A 25748-nucleotide genomic window follows, 5' to 3' on the forward strand; every position below is an offset into this window, starting at 1 on the left:
CACTAGAAAAAAACACAGCTTTATTATTGCCATCACAAAGAGCAAGTCTTCACAGGACAGAGGACCAAGTGTCGGCAGGAAGGAAGCTCTACTTGCCAGCGATAAGCGGGTTCCGCAGGACCACAATGACAGAGTCCCCGCGCAGGAACATCTTGGAGATGTAGCGGTCCTTGTTGACTGGCTTGGACTTCTTCTTCCCCTTGCCGCTCTTGGGGACCTCAGTCCACATCTCCTTCACATTCTCCAGCACCATGTTGCAGTGCCTGGTGGGGGAGGAGGTAGGAAGGCACCGGGAGTGAGGGGAGAGACTTCCGCCTGCCTCTCCTCTGCCCGGTACTGCTGTCCCCTTCCATAGCACAGGCTGGGGAAGGGTGCAGGCCCTGGGCCAGGAAGGCCAGGCTTCCAATGCTACCTCTGCAAGTCCTTAGTTAAGGCTTGGGCAAAGGATTTCACCTCTCTGTGCCTCAGTTTCCTCCTTTCTAAAAGGGAGACTATCATGGTACCTCCCCCATAGGGTTGCTGTGAAGATTAAATTAATTAACACAAAATTTTGGTAAAGTACTCAGAACACAGCACAGGGTAAAGGCAAACAAAACGGTTCCGCTTGTGCCTTTTAATGCTAAGTGTTTAGGGAGGTGGCAGCAAAGGAACTGCTTCTCTCTGGAGACCCAGGGGCTCCTGGGGTGCTGGGGGCTTCAGGTGGCACTTGATGCCTCCATTTCTGCTTAGTCCCTGTCCTAAGGTGCCAGGTGGGTACGTGTGATGACAGTATGCATGAGCTCATTCAACAAATGCTTGCAGGCCGGGCGTGGTGGCTCACGCCTGTAATCCTAGCACTCTGGGAGGCCGAGGCGGGAGGATTGTTTGAGATCAGGAGTTCGAGACCAGCCTGAGCAAGAGTGAGACCCCATCTCTACTAAAAATAGAAAAGAAATGATCTGTACAGGTAAAAATATACATAGAAAAAAAAAAAAATTAGCCGGGCATGGTGGCACATGCCTGTAGTCCCAGCTACTCGGGAAGCTGAGGCAGGAGGATTGCTTGAACCCAGGAGTTTCAGGTTGCTGTGAGCTAGGCTGATGCCACAGCCCTTTAGCCTGGGTAACAGAGTGAGACTCTGTCTCAAAAAAAAAACCAAAAAAAAAAAACAAAACAAAACAAAACAGAACAACAACAAACACTTGCAGAGCATCTACTGTTAATACATGAATACCATGGACATTGTAACAATAAAACAGACAACATCCCTGCCAGCCTCATGGGTTTGCAACCTAGCAAGGGGACAAAAATAAGAAACAAGAAAACAGACATCTGCGATATACTGTCAGCAGTGCTGATAACTGCTATGAAGAAAAATTAAAGCAGGGTCAAGAGACAGTAGATGGAGGAAAGAGGTATAAGGCGATGAGAAAGGGAAAGAGATGAGGATGGTGTGGAAGGGTGGGGAGGAAAGGGAGATGAAGAAGGGATGGGAAGAGATGCGGGACGTGCAGCTGTTAGAGGCTGCTGGTTTGACCAAGCCAAAGTGCATACACCTGATAGAAATATTACTGCACGGTAAGAAACAACGAAAATAAGGAAGCTCTCTATGCTTTGCTATGGAGTAACCTCCAGGAGATACTGTGAGGCAAAAGGTGGAAAAGTATGTATGGAAAGTCATGTTTATTATTTTATTTACTTATTTATTTTTATATAGAGACGGGGTCTCGCTCTTGCTCAGGCTGGTCTTGAACTCCTGAGCTCAAGTGATCCTCCCACCTCGACCTCCCAGAGTGCTAGGATGACAGGCTTGAGCCACCACCCCAGCCAGGAAAGTCATGTTTAGAAAGGGAACAAAGGGGATAGGAGAATCATATACACTGCCCATTTGCTCCTACAATACAGAATCTTTGAAAGATACCTGCAAAGTGGTGGCAGGAGGCTGGCCTAGGTAAACTGGGGACAGGCCTGATGGAAACTTTTCACTAGACTACTATTACTGTTTTGGGACTCGTGAATATATTATGAGTTCAGGAAAAAAAAAGTTATAAAAAGAAGAAAAGTAGCATACCAACATGGAAACATTTCCAAATTATATTGTTAGGTGAAAAACACCAAGGTCTAAAACTGTGTGGCATGCCATCAGCAGTGATTAAAAAGGATCCCCTGGGGCAGGTACAGTGGCTCACACCTATAATCCTAGCACTTTGGGAGGCTGAGGTGAGAGGATCACTTGAGGCCAGGAGTTCAAGACCAGCCCGAGCAAGAGACACCACATTTCTACAAAAAAGAGAAAAAATTAGCCAGACATGGGTGGTGTGCACCTGTAGGCCCAGTTACTCAGGAGGCTGAGGCAGGAGGATCGCTTGAGCCCAGGAGTTTGAGGCTGTAGTGAGCTATGATGACACCACTGCTCTATAGACTGGGCAACAGAGCAAGACCTTGTCTCCAAAAACAAACAAACAAACAAAAAAACCCAAATGGGTATTATGATGCACATTTTTCAGATAACGAAACTGAAACCCAGGGATGAAAAATCACTTGCTGTTTGTTCATTCTGGCTGAAACACACAGATCCTAGGTTGCTCCTTCATCTTATTCAGGTCTGTTCACTGTTGCCTCTTCAGATAAAGCCTCTCTGATTGACTACTGCCAGTGTACAAACAAGACAGTCACTTGCTGGAGGTCACTTGGCTGCTAAGAGGCAGAAGTGGGACATGAACTCAGGTGGACTGGCTCGCCCAAGTACATGTCTATAACCACTGCACTGCACAGCTGGAGGGGCAATGAGAGACAGTCACATTTGGGATTTTAAAATGCTTACATCCCAGGCTTCTGGAGCTGGGGCTGCTTCTCCAGGCCTGGATAAAACACCTCCCGAGACCCAGCACTCACCTATCAAAGGCCTTCACACGGCCCAGGAGTTTCTTGTTATTGCGACAATTGATAAGCACTTGAGTGTTGTTCTTGACCGACTGTGTGAGCACAGAGAGTGGACCAGTGTTAAATTCTTCTTCCTCCCGCTTTTGCAGCTCCTCTGGGGTCATTTCACTCTTGGGCTTGTTGAGGAGGCTCCTGAATGGGCAAATACGGAACCCTTAGGTGAGAGGGGCTGGAGCTGGGAGCATGGGTGGCCAGGGCCTCACCCCCAGTGTCTCCCCAACCTTGCTGAGCACACGCATCCTCCTGCTCAGTCTCCTCTCTTGGCATCACCGCCTGGATGCCTAACAGACATTTTCAACTTCGCACATCCCAGGTTGAGCTCCAGGTCGCCCAACCTACCCTATCCAGTTTCCCCCATTTCCATTGATAGTTCTTTGGGCAAAAGTTCTGTCAACTTGACCCCTCTCCCTCTTACATCCTGTATCAAATCTGTCAGCAAATGGCCATTTCTTACCATGGCCTAAGCCTCCATCATCTCTCTCCTGGAGTCTTACTGATCTCCTTGCCTCCACCCATGTTCCCTGACAATCTGTTCTCCACAGAACTGTATGAAGAGCTGTGCTAAAACCTAAATCATATCAGGTCACTCTTCTAAACACTTCCATGGCTCCCATCTCAGTGTAAAAGGTAAAAACCCAAAGTTTTTGCAATGCCCTACATCTGCCCCCTCTCTCACTCCGCTCCAGCCACAGAGGCCTCCTGGATAGTCCTGGAAAATGTGAGGCAAACTTTCACCTTAGAGTTTCTGCATTTGCTTTTCCTTCTGCCTGGAAGCGCCAGATATCTGCATGGTTCACTTTCTTCAGGTCTTTGCTAAAACGATGCCTTCCCTATGTATCCTTCTGTGCTAGCTATTAAGTTATTAGCATTTCCCATTGTTTTCACCCTGCTTAACTGTTTCTTTAGTCACAGCCCTGATCACCTAACACACCATATACTTTATTTATTATTCTATTTATTGCCTGTTTCCTCTCCCTCCCATAAGCTGTAGCAAGAGATTTTTTTCCTAGGGGCGGATAGGCCTCATTCATTGATGTATCGTGCCTGATACACGAACAATCAATGTATTAATAATAATTTGCTTAAGGAATAAGTATGCAAAATCTTGCCAGTGACTCGTCATCCGTAAAAGTCGCGAATTAGGTCGAAAAGACACCCGTTTCCCGCTCTAATTATCTTGATAAATCCCTTACCTCATTATTCCTAAAAGTCCGTACTGCCCCCCTCCCAGGTTCTTTATGCGTAAAATCGCTTCCCTTTAACAATCATTTCAACGGGACTAATTATCTAGGAAAGTCCCCAGCCCGTTATCTGATAAAGCTGTCCAGTCTCCTGAACTCACGATCCGTCAAAGGCCCCATGCTGGTTCCCAAACTCCTCAGGAGATGAGTACACCACTTTATCCCTAAAATCCCCGCCTCCGTCCCCAGCTCTGCTCACCCTCTTCCACCGTTAATCGGTTAAATTTACACCCTGAACCCCACTCCCGCCGCCTAAGTCCAGCCGAAACTCACATGTTGGTGGCTGTGCTCTCAGGTCAACTCCTCTCTCCGCGTTGCTTTTCCGCTTCTGAGGAAAGAGAGCGCGAGACAGGCGGGACTTCCGGTTCTTGAGGCCCACTTCCGTGGGCGCCTGCGCAAACCTACAAGCAGGCGGGGGCGTGACCTGTTGCCATAGTGATCCCCGCCCCCGGAGAATAATGATGGGATAAAAGCCTCGAGTAGTGATTCTAGGCCATTCAGGACCATACGAGGCACATGTCCACGACAATGGAGAGAAAAGGAGACGAGGTTTGATTCAAGCTATTTCGTTACAGAACGGTATGAGTCAAAGGAGGAAAATGACACGCCATTTCCAAATGCCCGCCGACCCTGCCTTCGGAGGCGGGGCTTCCGCGAAGCCAATCCGCTCCTCGCTTCTCCGATAGGCACCGCCCCTTTTCCACCCCGGGGACCGTTCATTGACGTGTCTATTGATCTTTCCGACCCCGCGCAACCAATCCCTTGCCTACATCCGGGAGGGGCATGGACCTGCGCCCGAGAGGTCGAATGTTTTCCACGATCACACGTTGCTCATTGGCTTTCCCTCCACCACGAAGGCGGAGCCTAGCCCGCTCGCGCTCCCTTTTTGGGGGGGGGGTGCAATCCTCAGGGGAACAACCCTAAAACCCCAGGGAGGTTGGGGGGGGCGTGTCCTCAAGATCTCAGTTCCCATTGGTTTCACTGCTCGCTAGGGGGTGGGACGGTGCCGTCGCTCTTGCTGCTCATTGGTCCATTGGTTCCATGGGGTGGAACTTGGCCGGGCCTAAACTCAATCCGCGGTGCCAGAGCGGTTTCAGGGCAGAGCTGCCATGCGTTCCGGGGGCCGCGGGCGGCCCCGGCTGCGACCCGGGGAACGTGGCCTCACGGGGGCACCCTCACCACCGAAACGCCGCCTGCTACCGCGGGGGCAGCTTTTGCCCCTGCTGCTGCTGGCGCTGGCCGTGGGCTCTGCGTTCTACACCATCTGGAGCGGCTGGCACCGCAGGACTGAGGAGCTGCCGCCGGGCAGGGAGCTGCGGGTGAGGTCGGGCAGGGACCCAGGCATCGAGGGAACCCTCATTCCTTCCTCTTCCCCGACGTCTGGGGTTGACGTGGCTTTATTGCACGGCCCTAGCCGCAGGTGCCACCGTCTCTGTCATTTGAGCGAATGACCCTTACCAACAGAATAAGGCTTCGGGCTTGTTCTGTAATAGCAGCTCTTCCTCAAGAGGAGGGGTCTGGAATAGTAAGACTGGGAGTTCAGGGTTCTAGCCTTAAGTCAGCTATTTGGAAGAGTCCTTTCCTCTCTCTCCTCTCTCTAACTGGGCCTCACTATCCTCATCACGGTTGAGGTAGGCTGGACCAGATGGGCTTGGAGGGACCTTTCCTGAGTCTAGGAATTATCCTAGAAGCCTGCGATGCTGGAGGCCACAGATTACGAAGCGGAACCGGGGCTCCTTGGGGAGATGGCGCCCGGGGTAGGGTCGGAATGGGGTTGCTCTCATTCTTCTCTTTCCCATCCCATCTTCCTCCCAAGGGCCCGTTAATCGGAAGCCTCCCCGAAGCCCGGTTGCGGAAGGTGGTGGGACAACTGGACCCGCAGCGTCTCTGGGGCGCTTATCTACGCCCCCTGCTGGTTGTGCGAACCCCAGGCAGCCCCGGCAATCTCCAAGTCAGAAAGGTAAGAGCCCTACCTCCAATCCCTGACACCCCCAGCCCACTAGGGAATGGGAGAGGCCCCTGCCAGTAACAAACCACCAGGCTGTACTGCCCACCTTACTACCCCCGCCAAAAGCTTACTATGTGCTAGGTGCAAGCAGCAAACAGTCCTATGAGGTGGGTACCAATATGATCTTCATTATGCAGATGGGGAAACCGAGGCCCAGAGAGGTTATATGCATTCCAAATCCTACAGCTAATATTATAAATGGTAGACCTGGGGTTTGAATCTAAGCAGGTTGGCTCCAGAGCTGATGCTGTAATGTTTCTATATTATATTGCCTCCCTGAAAGCAATGAGTCATTTAAATACTGCCTGATTTCCAGTCCTACCTCATCCTCTTAGATTGTGACCTTGGACTAGTTTCTAGTTTCTTTCCTTTTTTTTTTTGGAGACAGGGTCTCTTTCTGTCATCTAGGATAGACTCACTTTTGCACAGGCTGGTCTCGCACTCCTGACCTCAAGTGATTCCTCCTGCCCAGCCTCCCAAAGTGTTAGGATTACAGGCGTAAGCCACGATGCCCAGCCCTGGACTAGTTTCTTAATCTCTCTGGGGCTCAGTTTCCTTATCTGCAAAATGGGGTCATTCATTGATAGTCCCTACCCTGTAGGGTCCCTAGAACAGAGCTTGGCACATAATGGGAGCTATTTAAGAGTAAACTGTGATTAGCGTTCTTGGCATCGAGGCAATATCTGGCACCCAGTAGGTACTCAGCAGAAGTGTGTCAAGGGAATGATTTAAACTGGAGTGGGACTTGCAAGTCTACCGGACCGCTCTGCATCGCTCAGGTCACATGGCCCTTCTCCCCACCTCCTCCCCAGTCCCCGTCCACCTTCCCACCTCTCTCTTGCCACTAGTTCCTAGAGGCCACGCTGCGGGCCCTGCCAGCAGGCTGGCATGTGGAGCTGGATCCCTTCACAGCCTCGACACCCCTGGGGCCACTGGACTTTGGCAACGTGGTGGCCACACTGGACCCAGGGGCTGCCCGTCACCTTACCCTCGCCTGCCATTATGACTCGAAGCTCTTCCCACCCCAGTCGGCCCCCTTTGTGGGGGCCACGGATTCAGCTGTGCCCTGTGCCCTGCTACTGGAGCTGGCCCAGGCCCTCGACCCAGAGCTGAGCAGGGCCAAGGAGCAGGTGAGAAGCAGGGGTGGGGGAAGGGGCGGTGGGCCACCTCTACCTTTTTTTAAGCCACAGCCCTCCTTTGCCTGGGCCATTTGTCATCCTTCTCATCTTTCCATCTCCACTCCATGGACAGAGCCACAGCAATCTTTCTACCTCCCAAATGTCAGACATTGCTAGACCCTGTCCTTCTGCCCAAAACCCTCCCATGGCTCCCTCTTCATTCCAAGCATAAGCCAGAGTCCTTATACTGGCCCATGAAGTGTGTCTTGTTACCTCTCTCTTCTCCCACTCCTCACCCCTGGCTCACTCCACTCTAGCCACACCCACCTCCCTGTGTCCTCAAACCCACAAGGTTCACTCCTGCCTCAGGGCATTGGCACTTGCTGCTTGCTCTGCAAAGAATGTGCTTTTCTCAGATATCTTCTTAGCTGGTTCCTGTCCTTTATTCAGGTGTCCACTCCAATTTCACCTCTTCAAAGAGGCCTTCCCAACCACCCTAAAATAGCTCCTTGTCACTATCCCATGCTGTGTGGTACATTCTGTTGATTTGTTTGCCTGTCTCCCAAACCAGAATAAGTTCCATGAAGGCAGGGACTTTTGTTTCCTGCTATATTCCCTGGACCCAGAATATTACCTGGTATAAAGTAGGATGTCTATAAAAATTTGTGGAATGAATGAATGAAAACACACGTCTAATCATGCTCCTGCCCTGCTCAAACCCCCTCAATGGCTCCCCAGTGCCCCTATAACAAAACTCAAACTCCTTGGCCCATGCCAACCCCTTTGGTCTCCTCTCAAACCTCTCTGGCCCCTTCCCTAGCCCCAGCCTTGGTCTGTGTTGTTCCCTTGGCTGGGAATACGTTTTCTTCTGCCTCACATTTGCCAGGCCAGCTCCCACCCACCCTTCGTGCAAACATCCCTTCCCAACAGATCCAACACCCTCCCAGGCCAGGTCATTCCCCAGCCCCTTCCTCTGCTCTCTCAGGACTCCGCAGCCCTTGGAAGCATTTGTCCCAACTGCCTTTCACTGTTTGCATAATTATTCATTTGTGGCTCTGTCTCTTTTGCCAAACTGAACTTGAGGAATAATAATCAGAGCTAACTAACCCTTAGTTAGTTATCATATGCCAGGCACTGTTTGAAGACCTGGATTCAAATCCTACCCTAAGAATGGAATCATTATTAACTCCAGTTATAGATAACAAAACTGATGCTTTGAGCAGTTAGTAGATTTCCCACATCTGCTCGGCTATGAAGCAGCTGAGTGTGGGTTTGATCCCAGGCAGTTTGGCTCCAAGTCTGTGCCGTTGGCCACCATGTTCTGAGTGAGGACACCTACTTTGTCCTATTCGGCTGTGCAAGAAGGCAGGAAATGTGGGTGGGTTGAGGCTGAGGGCTGGCTCTGGGCTGGCCCTGGCCACCTGCTGCTCCCACAGGCAGCTCCGGTGACCCTGCAACTGCTCTTCTTGGACGGCGAAGAGGCGTTGAAGGAGTGGGGACCCAAGGATTCCCTTTACGGCTCCCGGCACCTGGCCCAGCTCATGGAATCCATGCCCCACAGTCCGGGCCCCACCAGGATCCAGGCTATCGTAAGATCAGGGTCCCACTGGGTCCTGGCAGGGGAGGGAGAAGGCAAAGCGGGGTCAGCGGTATCCTGCTGGCCCCCTTCAGTCCTAGCCTCTCCCCCAGGAGCTCTTTATGCTTCTTGATCTCTTGGGAGCCGCCAACCCGACCTTCTACAGTCATTTCCCTCGCACGCTCCGCTGGTTCCATCGGCTGAGGAGCATCGGTAAGGGTGGAGACAGAGGCGGGCTCCAGCCTGGGGTGCGGGAGGGAGAGCAGGATGGGCCAGGCCCTCCGTCCACAGGCTCATCCAGCCTGCCCTCCACCTTCCTAGTCTCCCTACGGAACTAGAGCAGAAGCAAACTGATCCCACCACCATCAAGTATAGTGATTACTACACAGGGGCTCTGTGGTGACACAGCCCTGGTCCCAAGTCCTGGCTCTGCCTCTTACTAGCTTTGTGACTTTGGACAAGTGGCTTCATCTCTCTGAGCCTCAACTTCCTATGTGTAAAATGAGCATGATGGTAATAACAGGGGCATCTACCTCCTAGACTCAGGGGGATTGAATGAGACCAGCAACATAGTAAGGCCACAGTGGGGAGTAACTGGCATTAATTCCTGCTGGGGTGACCATAGACCCTCCTCTGATTTGTGAACAGGGGACCTTTGGCTGTTGAGGACTAACCCTTGCTCTCTAATCCCCACCACCTCCAGAGAGGCGTCTGCACCGTTTGAACCTGCTGCAGTCTCATCCCCAGGAAGTGATGTACTTCCAACCCGGGGAGCCCCCTGGCTCTGTGGAAGATGACCACATCCCCTTCCTCCGCAGAGGTACCTACTGCAGGGAGAGGTAGAGGGTGGAGGTCCAAGGAAGCCACAAATTTGACTTGGCTCTGGCCCAAGGCTGGGGATTGGTGGCAAGTTGCTTAATCTCTTTGTGCTTTGATTTTTTTTCATCTGTAAAATGGGGACAATAGCTCTTATCTTAGAGTACTGTTGAGGGGATTGAATGCCCTAATACATATAAAGACCTTGGCTGGGCGCAGTGGCTCACACCTGTAGTTCCAGCACTTTGGGAGGCCAAGGTGAGAGGATTGCTTGAGCCCAGGACCTTGAATCCAGCCTGGGCCACATGGTGAGACCCCATCTCTAAGTAAAGAAAGAAAATAAAGAAAAAAAACTTTGTCATTTGTAACCAACAGGAAAAAAAATGACCAAAAAGGGGGAGAAAAAAAGAAAAAAATTAATTGAAAAAAAGTCAAAGAATATTTAAAAAACAACAACAAAAGAAAAATGCTGAATCATATTTTAGGCTTTCTGAACCCAATCTTGAGCCTCTGCATGATTTTTACAAAGCTGCCATGTGATTTTGATACAGCCAGGGTTGAAAACATCTGGGAGAGGGATTAAGAATGTAGGTTTTAGGGCCAGGCGTGGTGGCTCACACCTGTAATCCTAGCACTCTGGGAGGCCAAGGTGGGCGGATCCTTTGAACTCAGGAGTTCGAGACCAGCCTGAGCAAGAACAAGACCCCGTCTCTACCAAAAATAGAAAGAAATTAGCTGAACAACTAAAAATATATAGAAAAAAATTAGCCGGGCACAGTGGCGCATGCCTGTAATCCCAGCTACTCGGGAGGCTGAGGCAGGAGGATTGCTTGAGCCCAGGAGTTTGAGGTTGCTGTGAGCTAGGCTGACGCCACAGTACTCTAGCCCGGGCAATAGAGTGAGACTGTCTCAAAAAAAAAAAAAAAAAAAAAGAATGTAGGTTTTAGACTGAGAGAGGTCTGGGTTCTAGGATCTGCAATTTGCCACTGGCTGACCTAATTACTTGGCAAATCACTTAGCCTCTCTGAGCCCCGTTTCTTCTGGAAAATGAAGATATCTATACATACAACCTTCATAACTGCAGGTTTGTGATTATGAGATCAGGTCTATAAAATGCATACTTACACAGTCCTTGGCATATAGTAAGTGCTAAAAACTGCTTTTAAAATTTGTACTCTATAATTTAGTCATTCAACAAATAGGCATTCCTTACAATGCCTTCTTTATTGATCACTCTGCCTGCCTCTCTGTGCCTCAGTTTCCACATCTGTAAATGGGGAGGGTAAATAAGTATCCCTTTACTTACCTTAATGGATTTATTGTCAGGATAAAATGGGGTGTGCGTGTGTGGCCAGCCCTGGATTAGGGCCTGGAATACAGCAAGTACTGCACAAGGGCAATTATTAAAGGAGAACAAGGGGCTAATGTACCTTGTAAGGAGGGTCAGGGACTCAGGGACATCTTTCTCATCTTCTGGTCTCTCCACAATCCATTAAGTTTTGAGTGTCTCTAATTTATGTAATGAAAACAATAGATACATTGCATTTTTTGCTAAACTAACATGTACCCTCACACGCTTAAAATCAGTGTTCAGAGGTCTTAAAGTGCCAAAACAGAGCATCTAACCGCAGGTGGAGCGAGGCTACTCAGAGCCTGGGCCTGGGCTCCTGGATCAGTGGCGGGGCTGCAGCGGGCCTGACGGAGTCTCCTCTCTCACCTTCAGGGGTCCCTGTGCTCCATCTCATCTCCACACCCTTCCCCTCTGTCTGGCACACGCCTGCAGACACCGAGGCCAATCTCCACCCGCCCACGGTACACAACCTGAGCCGCATCCTCGCCGTGTTCCTGGCTGAATACCTGGGGCTCTAGCCTGCTGGCCCGACGCCCAGGGGATGTTATTCTGAAGGAGAAGCACCCAGCAGGGGACATGCCAAGGGCACCTGCAGCCAGGGGAGCTCAGGCTGGCTCGCCCTTGTGTGCTGGCTTGGCTTTTCCTACCTTTGGCTCCTACTTGTGCTACGATTGAAGACTCTTTCCTTTGACTATCTCAAGAGACCACTGTGGGAAGAGATCCAAAGGAGTAAGAACTTGGCCCCTGCCCTGCTGTAAACCCTCGGTCTGAAGGTCTACAGGAGCTAAATGCTGTTCTTCTGGTCAGCAAGCCATGGACGGATGTCTGGAGCAGCAACCATCCAACCAAATGAATTCTCTGTGGCTTAAGTTTTTTTGTGTCAGTTCGTTCTATAGAACGGCAGCCTTGATACTGCACCAGTCCGAACCTAACTCCTGTGTGGGCCCAAGAGGATGTGCTCGTAAACAGAAACAAAGGAGATGGAAGCTGACACTTAGCAATCCCTGATTTGCCATATCCAATGGGCAATAAGCCAGTGTTTCTGCAAAACATATTTTGCGTAAGCTGGGCGTGGTGGTGCACTCCTGTTGTCCCAGTGACTAGGGAGGCTGAGGCAAGAGGATCACTTAAGCCCAGGAGTTCAAATACAACCTGAGCAACATAGCAAGATCTCCTCTCAAAATAAAAAAACAAAACAAAAAGAACTCCACCATACTTTGCAAAACTAGTAAATAGGTATTGCATGAAAAAGGGGGTCAGAAATCAAAGAAGCAGGTACAACATTAAATGAGTTTCCTCACTGCACAATGTACATTTTCAAGAGAAGGTGGAGAATGCAGGGGTTTCAAAAGTATTTCACTATGGAACCCCTTTACTGGGAAGCACTTCATAGAACTAGTGTACGTCAGAAGATACTTTGGGAAACACTGGGTTTCAAAAGTTTGAGGACATTTATGATAGAAATGGTTAAGACAGATCTAGATTCACTACAAAGTAGTTAGACCATGCCATCTTTCTCTGTGCATACAGCAGTGTGAGATGGTGGATATAACCAGTGAGGAAGTATTTCCCAACCCTACCTAATTTTCAGACTCATCTGGGGTGCTCATTAAAAGATGTAGACTCCAAGGTTCCACAGTTCCACCCCAAACCTCCTGGACCAGAACACTAGGGAGCAGCTGGGACTGTAACAAATACCCAATGGAGTCTCATGGTCAACAGAGTTTGGGACACTCTGTCCTTAAAGATACACTTTGACGCATACACAGCTGCCTAGCAAACTTAAAAGAATCCTTTTTTTTTTTTTTTTTTTTTTTTTGAGACAGAGTCTCACTCTGTTGCCCAGGCTAGAGTGAGTGCCGTGGCGTCAGCCTAGCTCACAGCAACCTCAAACTCCTGAGCTCAAGCGATCCTCCTGTCTCAGCCTCCCGAGTAGCTGGGACTACAGGCATGCACCACGATGCCCGGCTAATTTTTTCTATATATATTTTTAGCTGTCCATATGATTTCTTTCTATTTTTAGTAGAGGTGGGGTCTCGCTCTTGCTCAGGCTGGTCTCGAACTCCTGAGCTCAAACGATCCGCCCACCTCGGCCTCCCAGAGTGCTAGGATTACAGGCGTGAGCCACCGCGCCCGGCCCTTTTTTTTTTTTTAAATTAAAAAGTATTTGCAAATCATACATCTGGTTTTTTTTTGTTTTTTTTTTTTTGAGGCAGAGTCTCGCTGTGTTGCCCAGGCTAGAGTGCGGTGGCATCAGCCTAGCTCACAGCAACCTCAAACTCCTGGGTTCAAGCGATCCTCCTGCCTCAGCCTCCCAAGTAGCTGGGACTACAGGTGCGTGCCACCATGCCCGGCTGTTTTCTACTTTTAGTAGAGACGGAGTGTCACTCTTGCTCAGGCTGGTCTCGAACTCCTGAGCTCAAGGGGGTCCTCCCACCTCGGCCTCCCAGGGTGCTAGAATTACAGGCGTGAGCCACTGCGCCCGGCCTAAAAGAATCCTAAGATGGAGGGAGCCTAGAAGCAGAGTCCTTTTCCAGGCTCTGTGTCTGCTGCTTTTGTGACTTTGAGGGAGACTTGGTAGGCGGCAGGGACGCCAGGCCAGGATGGAGGTTATTAAATAGGGAAGGTGAGCACTGGTCTTCCAAGCTGAAGCTCTGGGCATCAAATGAGAGAGGATAAATAGAAGGTCCTCAGTTCAGGTTCTTCCACAGTCGCTGACATTTATTCGGTGTGTGCTATGTGCCAGGCACACTTTACATATATCAACTCATTTAGTCTCCTCGCAAATCTGGAGGTAGGCGACAACTTCAATTCTCATTCTGCAGGGCACGTGGCTGAGACCTCTGTGGGAGCCAGTTGTTTCCAGAGCCCAGATTCTCACCCACAGCTGTGCTCTCAACCGCATGTCCTACCTCCCTTCCAAAAAAAACACCTGTGCTGGTGAACAGTTTATTGACAGAAAGTAGCTTGAAGCTTCTAAGTGGCTTATGCACATTTTTGGCTTGAATCTGGAGTAAGGATTATTAGACCCATTTTACAGACGAGGCTGCAGGTGCCTGGCAAACTGATATGTCCCCGGGTCCCAAAGTCAGCAGGCCCCACAGTTCTTTTTCATACTCCAAACCTGGGCTCCCCCAGCTTCACGCTGTGAAGGGGCTATCAGTGTATTTGGTAAATAACAATTGTTCAGCATGTCTTACCTATGAATCTTTTGAAGAACTGTTAGTATTCTTTTTTCAGATTAAGAAACTGAGCTTCGTGCTCGCTTCGGCAGCACATATACTAAAATTGGAACGATACAGAGAAGATTAGCATGGCCCCTGCACAAGGATGACACGCAAATTCAAATATAAAAAAAAAACAAAACAAAAAACTGAGCTTCAGAGAAATCAAGTGCTCAGAATCACATAGCTGGGCACCTGCCCCTCAACGTGTCTACGTGTACAATTCTTTTTATTTATCCTGCTTAGAACTCACTGGGCTTATTGGTGTCTTTTATCAGTTTGGAATTTTTATCCATCATGTCTTTAAATATCGTCTTTGCACCATTCTCTCTTCTCATTTTGGGATGCCAATGAAATGTATGTCAGATCTTCTTACCCTAGCCGCCAAAACCTTTCATATTTTGTTTTCATTTGTGTGCTATTTTTCTGACCCAGCTCTAGTTCAATAAATCTTTCTTTAGCTGTGTCTAATTTGCTATTTAACCCAGCCTTCGAGCTTTCAGTTTTAGTTATTGTATTTTCCATTTCTAGACTTTATTGGTGGGTTTTTTTCCTTTCCCATCTGCTAGGCCATTTTTGTTTTCTTTTTTACAATGTTGAGTTCCCTACTTATAATTCCAAGCTTTTTAAAAATTTTAAACGTGGTTTAAAATAAATGTTGTATTATAATCTGTGATTGACAGTTTCCCCACCTGAAACCTTTGTGTTCTTGTTCTTATTGCTTTATACCCAGGAGTGTTTGTGTATTACCCATTGCCTGACAAATTATTTGTGGGGCTTCTAGATGACAGTTCCTTCCACCAGAAGATTTATGTCTGTTTCTGCTGGACATCTCGGAAGTACCCTGCATCACACAGGTGATATGAACCTGGCTGCAAACCTGCACCAAGGGCCAGCCTATAACCAAAATTCTCAGGGTCCATTTTCTTTTCTGTCCTTTGCTCTTTTGCACCTGTCAGCATTTTGAACATCTCTGCAATCTTCTGGATCATCCTCACTTGAGCTCATAGTTCTCTGGGATCCAAGCTCCTACGAGGTTCCCCACCTTGGGCAGCTTTAGTGCCTGCTTGTTTCAACACAGCTGCCAAATAGGAAATCCACGTTTGTCCACATAAGCAAATGCTCTCAGCGCAAAAATGGCTTCAGGGCCCCCTGTACCTTGCCCTTAAATTCTTGCCTTGGTGGGTCTTTACTGTATTTCATTGGCTATTTGATGCTTTTAAGATTTTTGTTTGTTTGTTTCAATTGTTTTCAGCAGGAAGGTCCAAATAATCTAACCCAGCTTCGGCAGGAAACTGAAATTCCACAAAACCAAGCCAAGACTCAAACCCAGGTCTCTTTGACTATAAAATCTAAGCATCAAATAACTACTAAAAGACATCCTAGTCTCTTTGGAAATTCTGATTCCCTCATCAGAATGTCAGAGGCTCTAGTCCTCTCTGACTGAGAATGAGAGGAAAAAAATTAAAAAAAAAAAATTAAAAAAATTAAAAAAAAAAAAAGTCAGAGGCTAGCTGCCTCTCAATATCCATTTCTTTTTATATTTACATTTAAAAGATATCTTTTTTCACAACTATTCATGTGGAATAAAAGATATCTTAATTCCCTTTTTATTTCATAAATTAAGTGAATATTTTAAAACATTAATGACAGAAGATTTTTGGTAAAAGGGGGTTGGGCATACTGCATGTCCTAGACTCCCTTGTGGCCATTCTGTCTGGCTGAGTTCTGACCACCGAGAAGTATATGGAAGTAGAGTACAGCACTTCTGGGAGGAAGGGGGCTTCCCTTCCAGCAAAATGGTAATGTTAGGAGATCTAGCGGTCACCCTGGGCCATGAGGACAAAGGCCATAGCCAAAGCATGATGGAACACTCAGCTAGGAGGAGCCTGGGCTCCGGATGACTTGAAGGCCATCATACTTGCCCAATACTGGATTTTTTTTTTTTTTTGAGACAGAGTCTGGCTTTGTTGCCCTGGCTAGAGTGAGTGCTGTGGCGTTAGCCTAGCTCACAGCAACCTCAAACTCCTGAGCTCAAGCGATCCTCCTGTCTCAGCCTCCTGAGTAGCTGGGACTACAGGCATGCACCACCATGCCCGGCTAATTTTTTCTATATATATTTTTAGCTGTCCATATAATTTCTTTCTATTTTTAGTAGAGATGGGGTCTCGCTCTTGCTCAGGCTGGTCTCGAACTCCTGAGCTCAAACGATCCGCCCACCTCGGCCTCCCAGAGTGCTAGGATTACAGGCGTGAGCCACCGCGCCCGGCCCCAATACTGGATTTTTAAAGAAATAAAAATGATCTTGTTCAAGCTACTACTATTTTGAGATTTTCGAATCCAAACCGACACAGATGAGAAGAGTCGAAAATAATCTCTGGCTAAGGGACTTGGCGAAGGAGCCTTTCTCCCGCTACTTCTTCCATCCCACCACGCACGGGCCCACGAACGACTCCCTTCTCTCCCCAACCCCCTTCCCTTAACAACACACAAACCAGTCTGGGCCCAGCCTTATAAATATTGATTTTATAGAAAGGACCAATTCAAAACTGGTCAGATGCCACGCGCTAGAAGCTTCCAGATCCACAATGATGAAAAAACAAAAAGAACCCCAAACAGAACAAACAAAAATACCCCAGACCAAACTGCCTGAAAATCAAGGTCCCAGTTGACCCAAAGATTCTAAAGAAACACAAGTGGCCGGGGGTGAGGAGACCCCAGGGCCTGAACAAGGACCCGGAGTGGAAGGAAAAACAACCCAGAAATTCAAACCCACAGTCCCTGCCCACTGGCCCCCCACGCTGTCAAGAGCGAGGCAAAGGGCTTCACAGCTTTATTGGGGGGTGGGGAGGAGTGATGGCGATAGCTTAAATAATGGGAGGAGGGGGATTCTTATACTTCAATTATTTTTTTTTGTCTCTTCCCCTATAGGGGAAGAGGAAAGACTGGTAGCTTGAGGTTAATGATTTTTTACTTTAATGGGGAAAACTTTAAATGGCAGGCCATCATGAAAAAGTGCCACATTCAACCTATGATCTGATGGCTCCCAATTCCTAAAGAGGAGGTGAGCCCTGGTGTGGAAGGTTCGGAGAGGTACCAACCTTGGCTGCTGCAGCCTCTTGGGAGAAAACAGCTCCAAGGATTGGGGGAAGGTGTGGGGGAGGCCAGAATGGGGGAACCCTTAAGTGGTACCAAAATTAGCTGCCGTCTGCTCCCTGCTGGTGGGTCCCTGGGGTGTAGAGGGTGGCAGGGAGGGAGTTGGGGCTGAATGAAGAAATTGAGATGCTGATAAAAAACACCCTACTTGAGGGTCCACGGCCCTGGGTCTGAAGAGTAGGAAGCCAACAGGGGGTCACTCCGAGTGCTTTCTCAGGGTATCCCCCTGAACCCCCGCTCAGTTCTTGGGGGGCATCAATGCTGCCTGGACTGGGGTATAGGCTGGTGGCCCAGTCTTGGCCCTTGGCTCCCAGGGAAGGGGGGAGGGACAGGCATGTGGGTTCTTCCCCCCCTCCCCCGGGTTCACCTCCCCTCCTCCCGGCCCACCCGGCCCCCGCCCGGCCCATTGCAGGGCAGCACCCAGTTGTTATCGTGCAGGCCCAGGCGGCAGCCGGGCGTCTCGCGGTCGGCTCGGCGGCAGCACATCCAGTAGGAACGTCCGTAAGGCAGGTCGTGGTGGTAGGGCTTGGGGTGCCAGCGGCAGAGCGACACATCACCCTTCTCGTATCTCTTGCGGCACTGCTTGCAAGGGTCATCGCGGTAGAGCGGGTCTCGGCTCCAGCGTGAGTCTGTGGCCCGCACACCAAATGCCTCAATGATGCCCTTGAAGTGGTGACAGGTGCACTTGAGGGCTGCCAGGGCCCGTGTGGGCAGGAAGCTGAAGATCTTGACCAGCACGTGCTCGGGCAGCAGCAGCATGTACTGTCGCGGCTCCAGCAGCCGCTGGATCTTGAAGCGGATCTCCAGGAAGTCATGTGACACATGCCGGTACAGGCGGCACAGGGAGGTGTCTGCCGTCCCCTCAGCATCGTCCGGACCTGGTGCGGTGGCTGGCGAGTCTGCTGGGGGTGGCTCAGGGGGCCCATCTGGCCCACGGGACTGGAGGAAGAAGAGCTGGCCAGGTGGGGGCGGCTCCTCGGGGCTGACCGTCAGACACACCGTCTCCTCCTTCACGTTCTTGGTGCCGTCCTTGCCAAAGAAGATGCACTCGTCCACCACGCCCGTCACCACCACATCCACATGGAAGCCTGATGCTCCGCAGTCCCGGGCAGGGGGTGGAGGGGGGGCCGGAGGCGTGTCCTCGGGCCTGGCCGGAGCTGGGCTCTCACCCTCGCTGGCTTCGTCTGCCCTGGCCAGCAGGAACTCAACATTGCTGGGGAGGGCGTCCCGAGAGGGGCTGATGAGCTGGTACAAGTCACAGGTGATCTTGTCCTTGGCTCGGGCTCCAGGACCTGGGCTGCCAGGATAGGCACAACCAGGCCGGCCCCCACCCCCATTGGGCAAGCTGCCGTCTGGCGCCCTGGGTTCCCGGCTGTTGGAGATGCGGAAGGCAATGCGAACCTCACCAGGGCCCGGGCCGGGCCGCTCCTCCTTACGGAGGCCCTTGGTGGGAGGGCTGTCCCGCTGGGCCTCGAAGTGGGCCACTGCCTCAGCTACACGGCTACAGTCCCCACCACCGGACCGCCGTTCGGACCCCAGCCCCTTGGCCGGTCCGCCCTGCTCAGCAGACACAAAGACCACAGGCGCTGGGGTGGCGGGGCGTGGGTAGCTCTGCAGGGCCAGGGCAGCCCGCTGTTCTACCAGGGCCACCATTTCAGCCACGGAGAGCAGGTCTTCACCAGCTGAGGTGGGGCCCTCCTCTGGAGCAGGGGGCCCCTCCCTGCCCCCTGGGTCTGGAGGAGCCTTAGTAGGCTCTAGACAACGCCTCCTCCGCTTGGCCTTGGAGCTGTCACTGCCCCAGTGCCCCTTGACCTTCATGGAGCTGGCCCGGCTGCCCCCACCACACTGGTGGGCCACAAAGAAGGCCACTTTCTCCTTTGTATTCCCAGGCTTGATAACATACCACGTGTCCAGTAGGACTCGACCCTCGTCGCCAGCAGCTGTTGCTGAGAGGAGTGGAGGAGGCTGGGTGGCGGGGGCTTCGGTGGCCAAGGCAGGTGGTGTGTTCTCGGAGTGGGCAGGCCCGTGGTCTGGCTCAGCCCCACCGCTAGGCTCAGGGCAGGCTGATGGCTTGAGGGTCGCAGAAGGTGGGCGCGGCTGGTTCTGTGAGTAGGTGCCAAAGGGCCGGGGACACCATAGCTGGAAGGGCAGGAGGCTGCTGCGGTCCATTTTGGGGGATGATGGCAGACAGCCGGGTTCACTGTATCTCAGGACCTAGTTGGTGGTGGGAGGCTCCATATGCCACCTAGAGACAGGGAAGAGGAGGTTGGGAGCTAGGGGAACAGCCTTCTTCCCAAGACCACCCAACCTCAACCTCTCCTGGGGGACAGACCAAATTAGACCATCAAGAACTCTATCCTGGCCGGGCGCGGTGGCTCACGCCTGTAATCCTAGCACTCTGGGAGGCCGAGGCAGGTGGATCACTCGAGGTCAGGAGTTCGAGGCCAGCCTGAGCAAGAGCGAGACCCCCGTCTCTACTAAAAATAGAAAGAAATTATATGGACAACTAAAAATATATGTAGCAAAAATTAGCCGGGCGTGGTGGTGCATGCCTGTAGTCCCAGCTACTCGGGAGGCTGAGGCAGAAGGATTGCTTGAGCCCAGGAGTTTGAGGTTGCTGTGAGCTAGGCTGACGCCACGGCACTCTAGTCTGGGCAACAGAGCGAGACTCTGTCTCCAAAAAAAAAAAAAAAAAAAGAACTCTATCCCCACTGCTCTGCTCAGGTAAGCAAACATCACTGCAGAGGAAATGAGAGCTGCTCGTTTAACACACAGTGACCCTAGCTTGCCAGCTTGCTCGGACCCTACAGATCCTATCACTGCCCAGCTATCTTTCCTCACAATCCAGAGGCCTCCTGCTGCCATAATCTCTAAACTTAAGTGAAAGTATCGACTGACAGACAGGCTTCCCCTTTCCTTTCTGCTCTCCCAGCAGCTCCTTCCTGAAAAGACAGGAATTTCCAGCCCCACGCACAGCTATGGCTGCTTAAGCCCACAGAGGGAACAGTGTGGGCTGGGTGAGGGGAGAAAATCTGAGGTCAGAGCCAGACAGGCTCTTAAGAAATCAGCTCTTCATTTTTTTGGGTCATGGGGCTCTTTGAGATCTCTTTTCTTGGAGATCGAGTCTTGCTCTGTTGCCCCAGTTAGAGTGCAGTGACATCATTGTAGCTCACTGCAACATCCAACTCCTGGGCTCCAGCGATCCTACTGCCTCAGCCTCCCTAGTAGCTGGGACTGCAGGCGCATGCCACCACAACCAGCTAATTTTTCTGTTTTTTGTAGAGATGGAGTCTCATTCTTGTTCAGGCTGGTCTCAAACTCCAGAGCTCAAGCGATCCTCCTACCTCAGCCTCTCAGGGTGCTAGAATTACAGGCTTGAGGTACCATACCTGGCTGAGAGCCTCTTAAAACTGTGTATCCTCACCCAGAAAAATGAACATCTTTGCAAAGACTGTGCAGGTAATTCCCTGAAGCACAGCCATAGATCCCTAGGAAAAGAGGGCCTATTCTAGTCTAGCTCCCTCCTCAAGTTGCACACAGATAAACTGAGGCTCAGAGTGGGGAAGAGTTATGTAGCTAAGACACAATGGGTCCAGAGCAAAAATAAGCTCTCACACTTGGTTTCTGGACTCTTTCATTTGGGGCTCTCTTTTTTTTTTCTTTGAGACAAGGTCTCACTCTGTCACCTGAGCTACAGTGCAGTGGCATCATCATAGCTCACTGCAGCCTTAAATTCCTGGGCTCAAGCAATCCTCCCACGTTGGCCTCCCAAAGTCCTCGGATTACAGGTGTGAGCCACCTCTTAATAATGACTATGTTATATTGCAGTGACTTTATGTGAATGATCTAATCTGGAGAAGATTTTGGTCATGAGTCCAAAATGGCCACTTTCCATTGTACTTTCTACCTACTAATACGTAGCATATGTCTCAATCTTTTTCTAGCCCATCTTCCTCCAGACATCTTGAACCTTCCACATGCCTATAGACCTAATAAGTCAGAAAACTATGGCCCACAGGCCAAATCCAGCTCACTGCCTGTCTTTGCATAAAGTTTTATTGATACACACTAGTTTGTGGCTGCCTTCATGCTACAACAGCAGAGTCAAATAGCTGCAACAAAGACCATATGGTTTGCAAAGCCTAAAATATTCACTATCTGGTCCTTTACAGAAAAAGTTTGCTGATTCCTACAGTATAGACTGTCCCTCTAAATTCAAGTGATTCCACAGACACTCCATTCACTTCATGGTCCTGTAGACACCACTCAAAATCCAGACAGCCTCCAAACACTCACAGACACGCGTTACAAAGAGAATTCCAATCTTTATATCCCCATAATCCCTAATCCCACCTACCCCTCAAATACTTACAGGCCCTGCTGAAATCCCAGCTCATTGCTAAAAATATCACCACACAGCTTCCAAAACCTATAGCTAGCTAAGTTTATCAACTGACAATTCAGATAGAGGTTGAGCATCCCAAATCTGAAAATCCAAAACGCTAGAAAATTCAAAACATTTTGAGTGCCAAGATGATGCTCATAGGATATGCTCATTGGAGTATTTCAGATTTTTGGATTTGGGATGCTCAACTAGTAAGTATAACGAAATACTCCAAAATCTGAAAAAAATCTGAAATCTCAAACACTTCAGGTCCCAAGCATTTCAGATAATATACACTTAACCTGTACATGTAAATGCTCAGGGGAAGAAGCTGACACAAAAAAGGCCATTCTCTACACAGGCTACCCCTCTACAACTTGGCCACCTGCTACAATCCCCTAAACCTTATTTGCAGAATCTCAATGCCCTCCTGCAAAATCCAGAACCTTTCAAATCCTACTTTAAATCTCCAAACCTAAAAATATCCTCTCCAGCACAAAAGGGCCCAATCTCAATGAACCTCTCACAGATCCCAGCAAATGCAGCAATTTCCCAACCTCACAGATGACAAACGACCAGTCTCCTGGAATTCCTACACTCACCTCCCCCACCAATTATCTCCTAATTCAGAAGCCCTCCAACTGCAAAGGAACTAAAACACAAACTCCCTAACACTTAAGACTAATCCAAAACCATATAAATAGTTCATAAAGCCCAAAGAATCCCCAAAGAAACCTCACAAATACTACAACAGCAGACATGTGCTTACTGCACGTTCACTGCGAGCTTCCTAGGTATTGTTCTAACAAGTCCTGTGAATCCTCCCCAGTTCCTAGGAAGCAGGTGGTGTTATTAGGTCCTGTTTCCACATGAGGCACAGAAAGGTTAAATCGTCCGGGGTCAGACGGGCAGGGAAGAGTCAAGACGCAAGCTCAGGCATTCTGGCTCCAGAACTGGTACTCCTGGGCTCTTTGCTTCTAAGTCTCGCCGGAGCTCCCCAAATCCTATACCCACCGAACACCCCAAGCCACACAGGAGGCCCCTAAAACACAACCCAACCATCTACATTAAAAATGAACCCAAACCCCAAGACGTCCCTGAAGATCAAGAGAACTCCAAAGTATCTCCTACATCCACACAAAAACTTTCCCAAGCCCCCAAATATTGCTTAAATGCAAAGGGACCCCCAAATCTTGTAACCGCCTCCAAAAGAATCTTTCAAACCCCTCAAATGACCCTCAAAACCTGTACACGCCCCCCAGAGCACCCTCACCCGCGGCCCCCCCCAGACGGCTGGCGCGGTGGCAGCACACACGCATGCGCGCGAAAAGGGCGCGGGCCCGCCCCCTCACTCCTTCCCTCCGGCCACCGCGCGGGCAGGCGAGCAACTAGCTTCCCTCCGCCCCTTTGTTGACAGACGCGCGCGTGACGCCCCCAGCCAATGAGCGGCCGCCGTTCGGGGCCGTGCCCATATAAGGAAGGCCCTGGCGAAGGGGCCCAACTTCGAAATAGGGAGGAGTAGGCGAGAGGTGCCGGGAGGGGGCGGTGGGGTAGAAACAGCAAGATATAAGGGAGCGTGAAACAATTACCAACGTCCAGCTAAACGGAGGAACAAGGCCAGAGCAAAGGCCACGGCACTCAAGAGGAGGCTTATTACACGACGTTCCCTCTAAACAGAAGCCCTGATTGACAGTTGAGATTTAAAGGGCCAGGCAGCCCCAGGATTGCAAACTCCAGGGCGGAAGGAAGCGGGCGGAGAGATCTGAGAGTGATCAGCTTTGGTTGGGAAGCGCGGGGGCCGAGGTTTTCCGCTGGGGAATCTGGGCACTGGGATCACCTCACCCTGAGAAACAAACAGGCAGAACCCTAGATGGGTACGGCGGCACTGAGTCTAAGCCTCTGGGCCTGGCATTCAAGGCTCTGGACACGGCCCTGTGGGTTCAGCCTTTTCAGCCTTTCCAACCGGGTGGCCCAAACTGGCTCACACTTAGTATAGGAAAACAACAGGAAATAAGCCCATAATGACTTTTAAGTATTGATTACCTGTTAATTTAAAATTACACATACGTGTCCATGCCAAGACTGGGACTAAAAAAAAAAAAGAAAGAGAAAAAAGAAATAAAACTACACATAGGGCTCGCATATTTCTATTGAACAACGCTGGTCTAGGTAGGGCCTTTCAATGGCAGGCCGATTCAAGAGACACCTAAAGGTGGCTCCTGGCAGGCCGTTGTCTTGGTGTCTTCTGTCCGCCTACAACCCTGCCCCAGCTTTGCCTGCTTCCAACAATCCCCGCACATGACTGCCAGAGGGCAACCAGAAGGGTCTTGTTAAAGCATGAACCTATAAACCTGACCCTCTCCCTACCCTGCTCAGAACCTGCCATGACTCCCCAGTGCCCTCCAGAAAAAGCCCAGGTACCCTACCTGTCCAGTCTCATCCACTCTTCTACCCCCCCACTCCACGTCCCCAGTGGACCCTGATGGGCACCCGATCTGGCACACAGAGTAGTTAGAATATTCAGGCCCTGTGTGACCCTCTGGAGGTATTATCCTCTCCACCGTATGGATGAATAAACTGAAGCAGGGCAGGTTGCCTCCCAGCCCAAGGTCACACAGAGCAGGGATATGAAGCCAGGGAATCTGATTCCAGAGTCACTGTACCCTACTGTTTTACTCTATAACCTCTGCAGTCTCAGCTCATCCATCCCCTCCTCTAGGAAGCTGAACCCTTATCCCCTCTTCCAACCCTTCCCTCCCTCAGCCACCCCCCCCTCGGTCAGGCACCAACTCAGATGCCCACACTGGCCTCCTGGCTATCTATTCCTCAAAGTCTCCAAGCTCTTCCCTTCCCTGGTGGCTGCACTGGCTGTTCCTGTCAACTGCAGTGTATTCCCCCAATCCTCTACAAGGCTCATTCCTTATTTCATCAAATGCAGTTTTGTTTTGTTTTTTTCCCACCCCTCCCCACTCCTCAAATGCAGTTTTAATAGAGAGGCCTTCCCGAAACTCCCTTCCTGGAAACCACTCACCTGCCCATAGGGGAACCTCTGGGTTCCCTCATCCCAGCCCTGCCCACTCTCCTGCCCACTCCTTGTGTGGGAATGGGTCTGTCTCCCCCACTGGACTGTAAACCCTCCAGGACAGCAGGAGGAGAGAAGAGTCACAGGCAGGATTTTCTAACTCCCCACACACTGAGCCCAGCACAAGTCCCCACACTAAGTCAGCCTTCAGAGATTTCTGCACGAAGATCCATTCATGGTAAAAACATCATGATCCAGAAAGAGGGACAATAAAAAGATGGAAAAAGACTGACCAGCCAAATACAAACCAAGAGAAAAGCAGAGGAGTGATATTACCATTAAAAATAAATAAATAAATAAAAGCCAGGCATGTTGGCATACACCTGCACTCCTGCCTACTCAGGGAGCATCACTTGAGCCCAGGGGTTCAAGGCTGCAGCGAGCTACAATGGCACCCCTGCAGTCTAACCTGGGCGACAGAGTGAGATTCCGTCTCAAAAATAAAACAAAACAACAACAAAATGACAAAAGAGAATTGGCAAATCCAGAGCTGTAATGGGAAACCTTAATATATCTCTGAGGAGAGATCACTTGAGAAAATAAATTCAGTACTCCCGCACAGGGGTGCATGCCTGTAATTCCAGCTACTGAGGAGGCTGAGGCAGGAGGGTTTCATGAGCTCAGAAGTTTGAACACAGCCTGGGCAGCACAGGGAGACCCCATCTCTTAATTAATTAATTAGTTAAAGAATTAAATAAATAAATAAAATTAGTAAGGACCTGAACCACACAATCTATACCCTTAGCGAATGCCGCCAACAATTATGGTCAACATTTTAAAAAATGTTTTCCCCAGGCTGGAGTATGGTGGCACTATCACAGCTCCTTGAAGCCTCAAACTCCTGGGCTCAGGTGATCCTCCTGCCTCAAC

General features: G+C 50.2%; 3 protein-coding genes and 1 non-coding gene across 9 annotated transcripts in view; 2 read left to right on the top strand and 2 right to left on the bottom strand.

Annotated features, from left to right (window-relative positions):
- On the bottom strand, positions 1 to 19861 carry SNRPD2 (small nuclear ribonucleoprotein D2 polypeptide). Of its 3 annotated transcripts, none has more exons than XM_069456805.1 (3): positions 19795 to 19861; positions 2875 to 3054; positions 1 to 263 (listed from the first exon to the last, which is right to left on the bottom strand). In XM_069456805.1, exons 2-3 carry the CDS (start codon positions 3024 to 3026, stop codon positions 89 to 91), a joined length of 327 nt encoding a protein of 108 aa, XP_069312906.1. In that variant the 5' UTR covers positions 3027 to 3054; positions 19795 to 19861; the 3' UTR covers positions 1 to 88. The 3 variants fall into 3 exon arrangements, with proteins under 3 accessions (XP_069312906.1, XP_069312902.1, XP_069312905.1); XM_069456801.1 differs by lacking the exon at positions 19795 to 19861 and adding an exon at positions 4437 to 4519; XM_069456804.1 differs by lacking the exon at positions 19795 to 19861 and adding an exon at positions 3377 to 3490.
- QPCTL (glutaminyl-peptide cyclotransferase like) lies at positions 5269 to 14716 on the top strand. Of its 4 annotated transcripts, none has more exons than XM_069457001.1 (7): positions 5269 to 5482; positions 5980 to 6123; positions 7020 to 7301; positions 8726 to 8878; positions 8979 to 9078; positions 9569 to 9685; positions 13858 to 14716. In XM_069457001.1, the coding sequence occupies exons 1-7, from the start codon at positions 5273 to 5275 to the stop codon at positions 13974 to 13976; spliced, it is 1125 nt and encodes a 374-aa protein (XP_069313102.1). In that variant the 5' UTR covers positions 5269 to 5272; the 3' UTR covers positions 13977 to 14716. The 4 variants fall into 4 exon arrangements, with proteins under 4 accessions (XP_069313102.1, XP_069313101.1, XP_069313103.1 ...); XM_069457000.1 differs by lacking the exon at positions 13858 to 14716 and adding an exon at positions 11405 to 12821; XM_069457002.1 differs by lacking the exon at positions 13858 to 14716 and adding an exon at positions 11405 to 12821 and having other exon boundaries at positions 7200 to 7301.
- On the top strand, positions 14291 to 14398 carry LOC138375240 (U6 spliceosomal RNA). The gene has a single exon (XR_011231483.1). It is a non-coding gene; the product is annotated as a U6 spliceosomal RNA (small nuclear RNA).
- The window catches only part of FBXO46 (F-box protein 46), a 15599-nt gene continuing 6618 nt past the window's right edge, over positions 16768 to 25748 (bottom strand). The window contains exon 2 of the mRNA XM_069456800.1: positions 16768 to 19657. Within this exon, the coding sequence (XP_069312901.1) occupies positions 17776 to 19581 (1806 nt within the window). The 5' untranslated portion in view covers positions 19582 to 19657 and the 3' untranslated portion in view covers positions 16768 to 17775. The remainder of the gene's footprint in view (positions 19658 to 25748) is intronic.

This window comes from Eulemur rufifrons, chromosome 24 (assembly GCF_041146395.1).
Source record: "Eulemur rufifrons isolate Redbay chromosome 24, OSU_ERuf_1, whole genome shotgun sequence".
NCBI classification, from domain to species: Eukaryota; Metazoa; Chordata; class Mammalia; order Primates; family Lemuridae; genus Eulemur; species Eulemur rufifrons.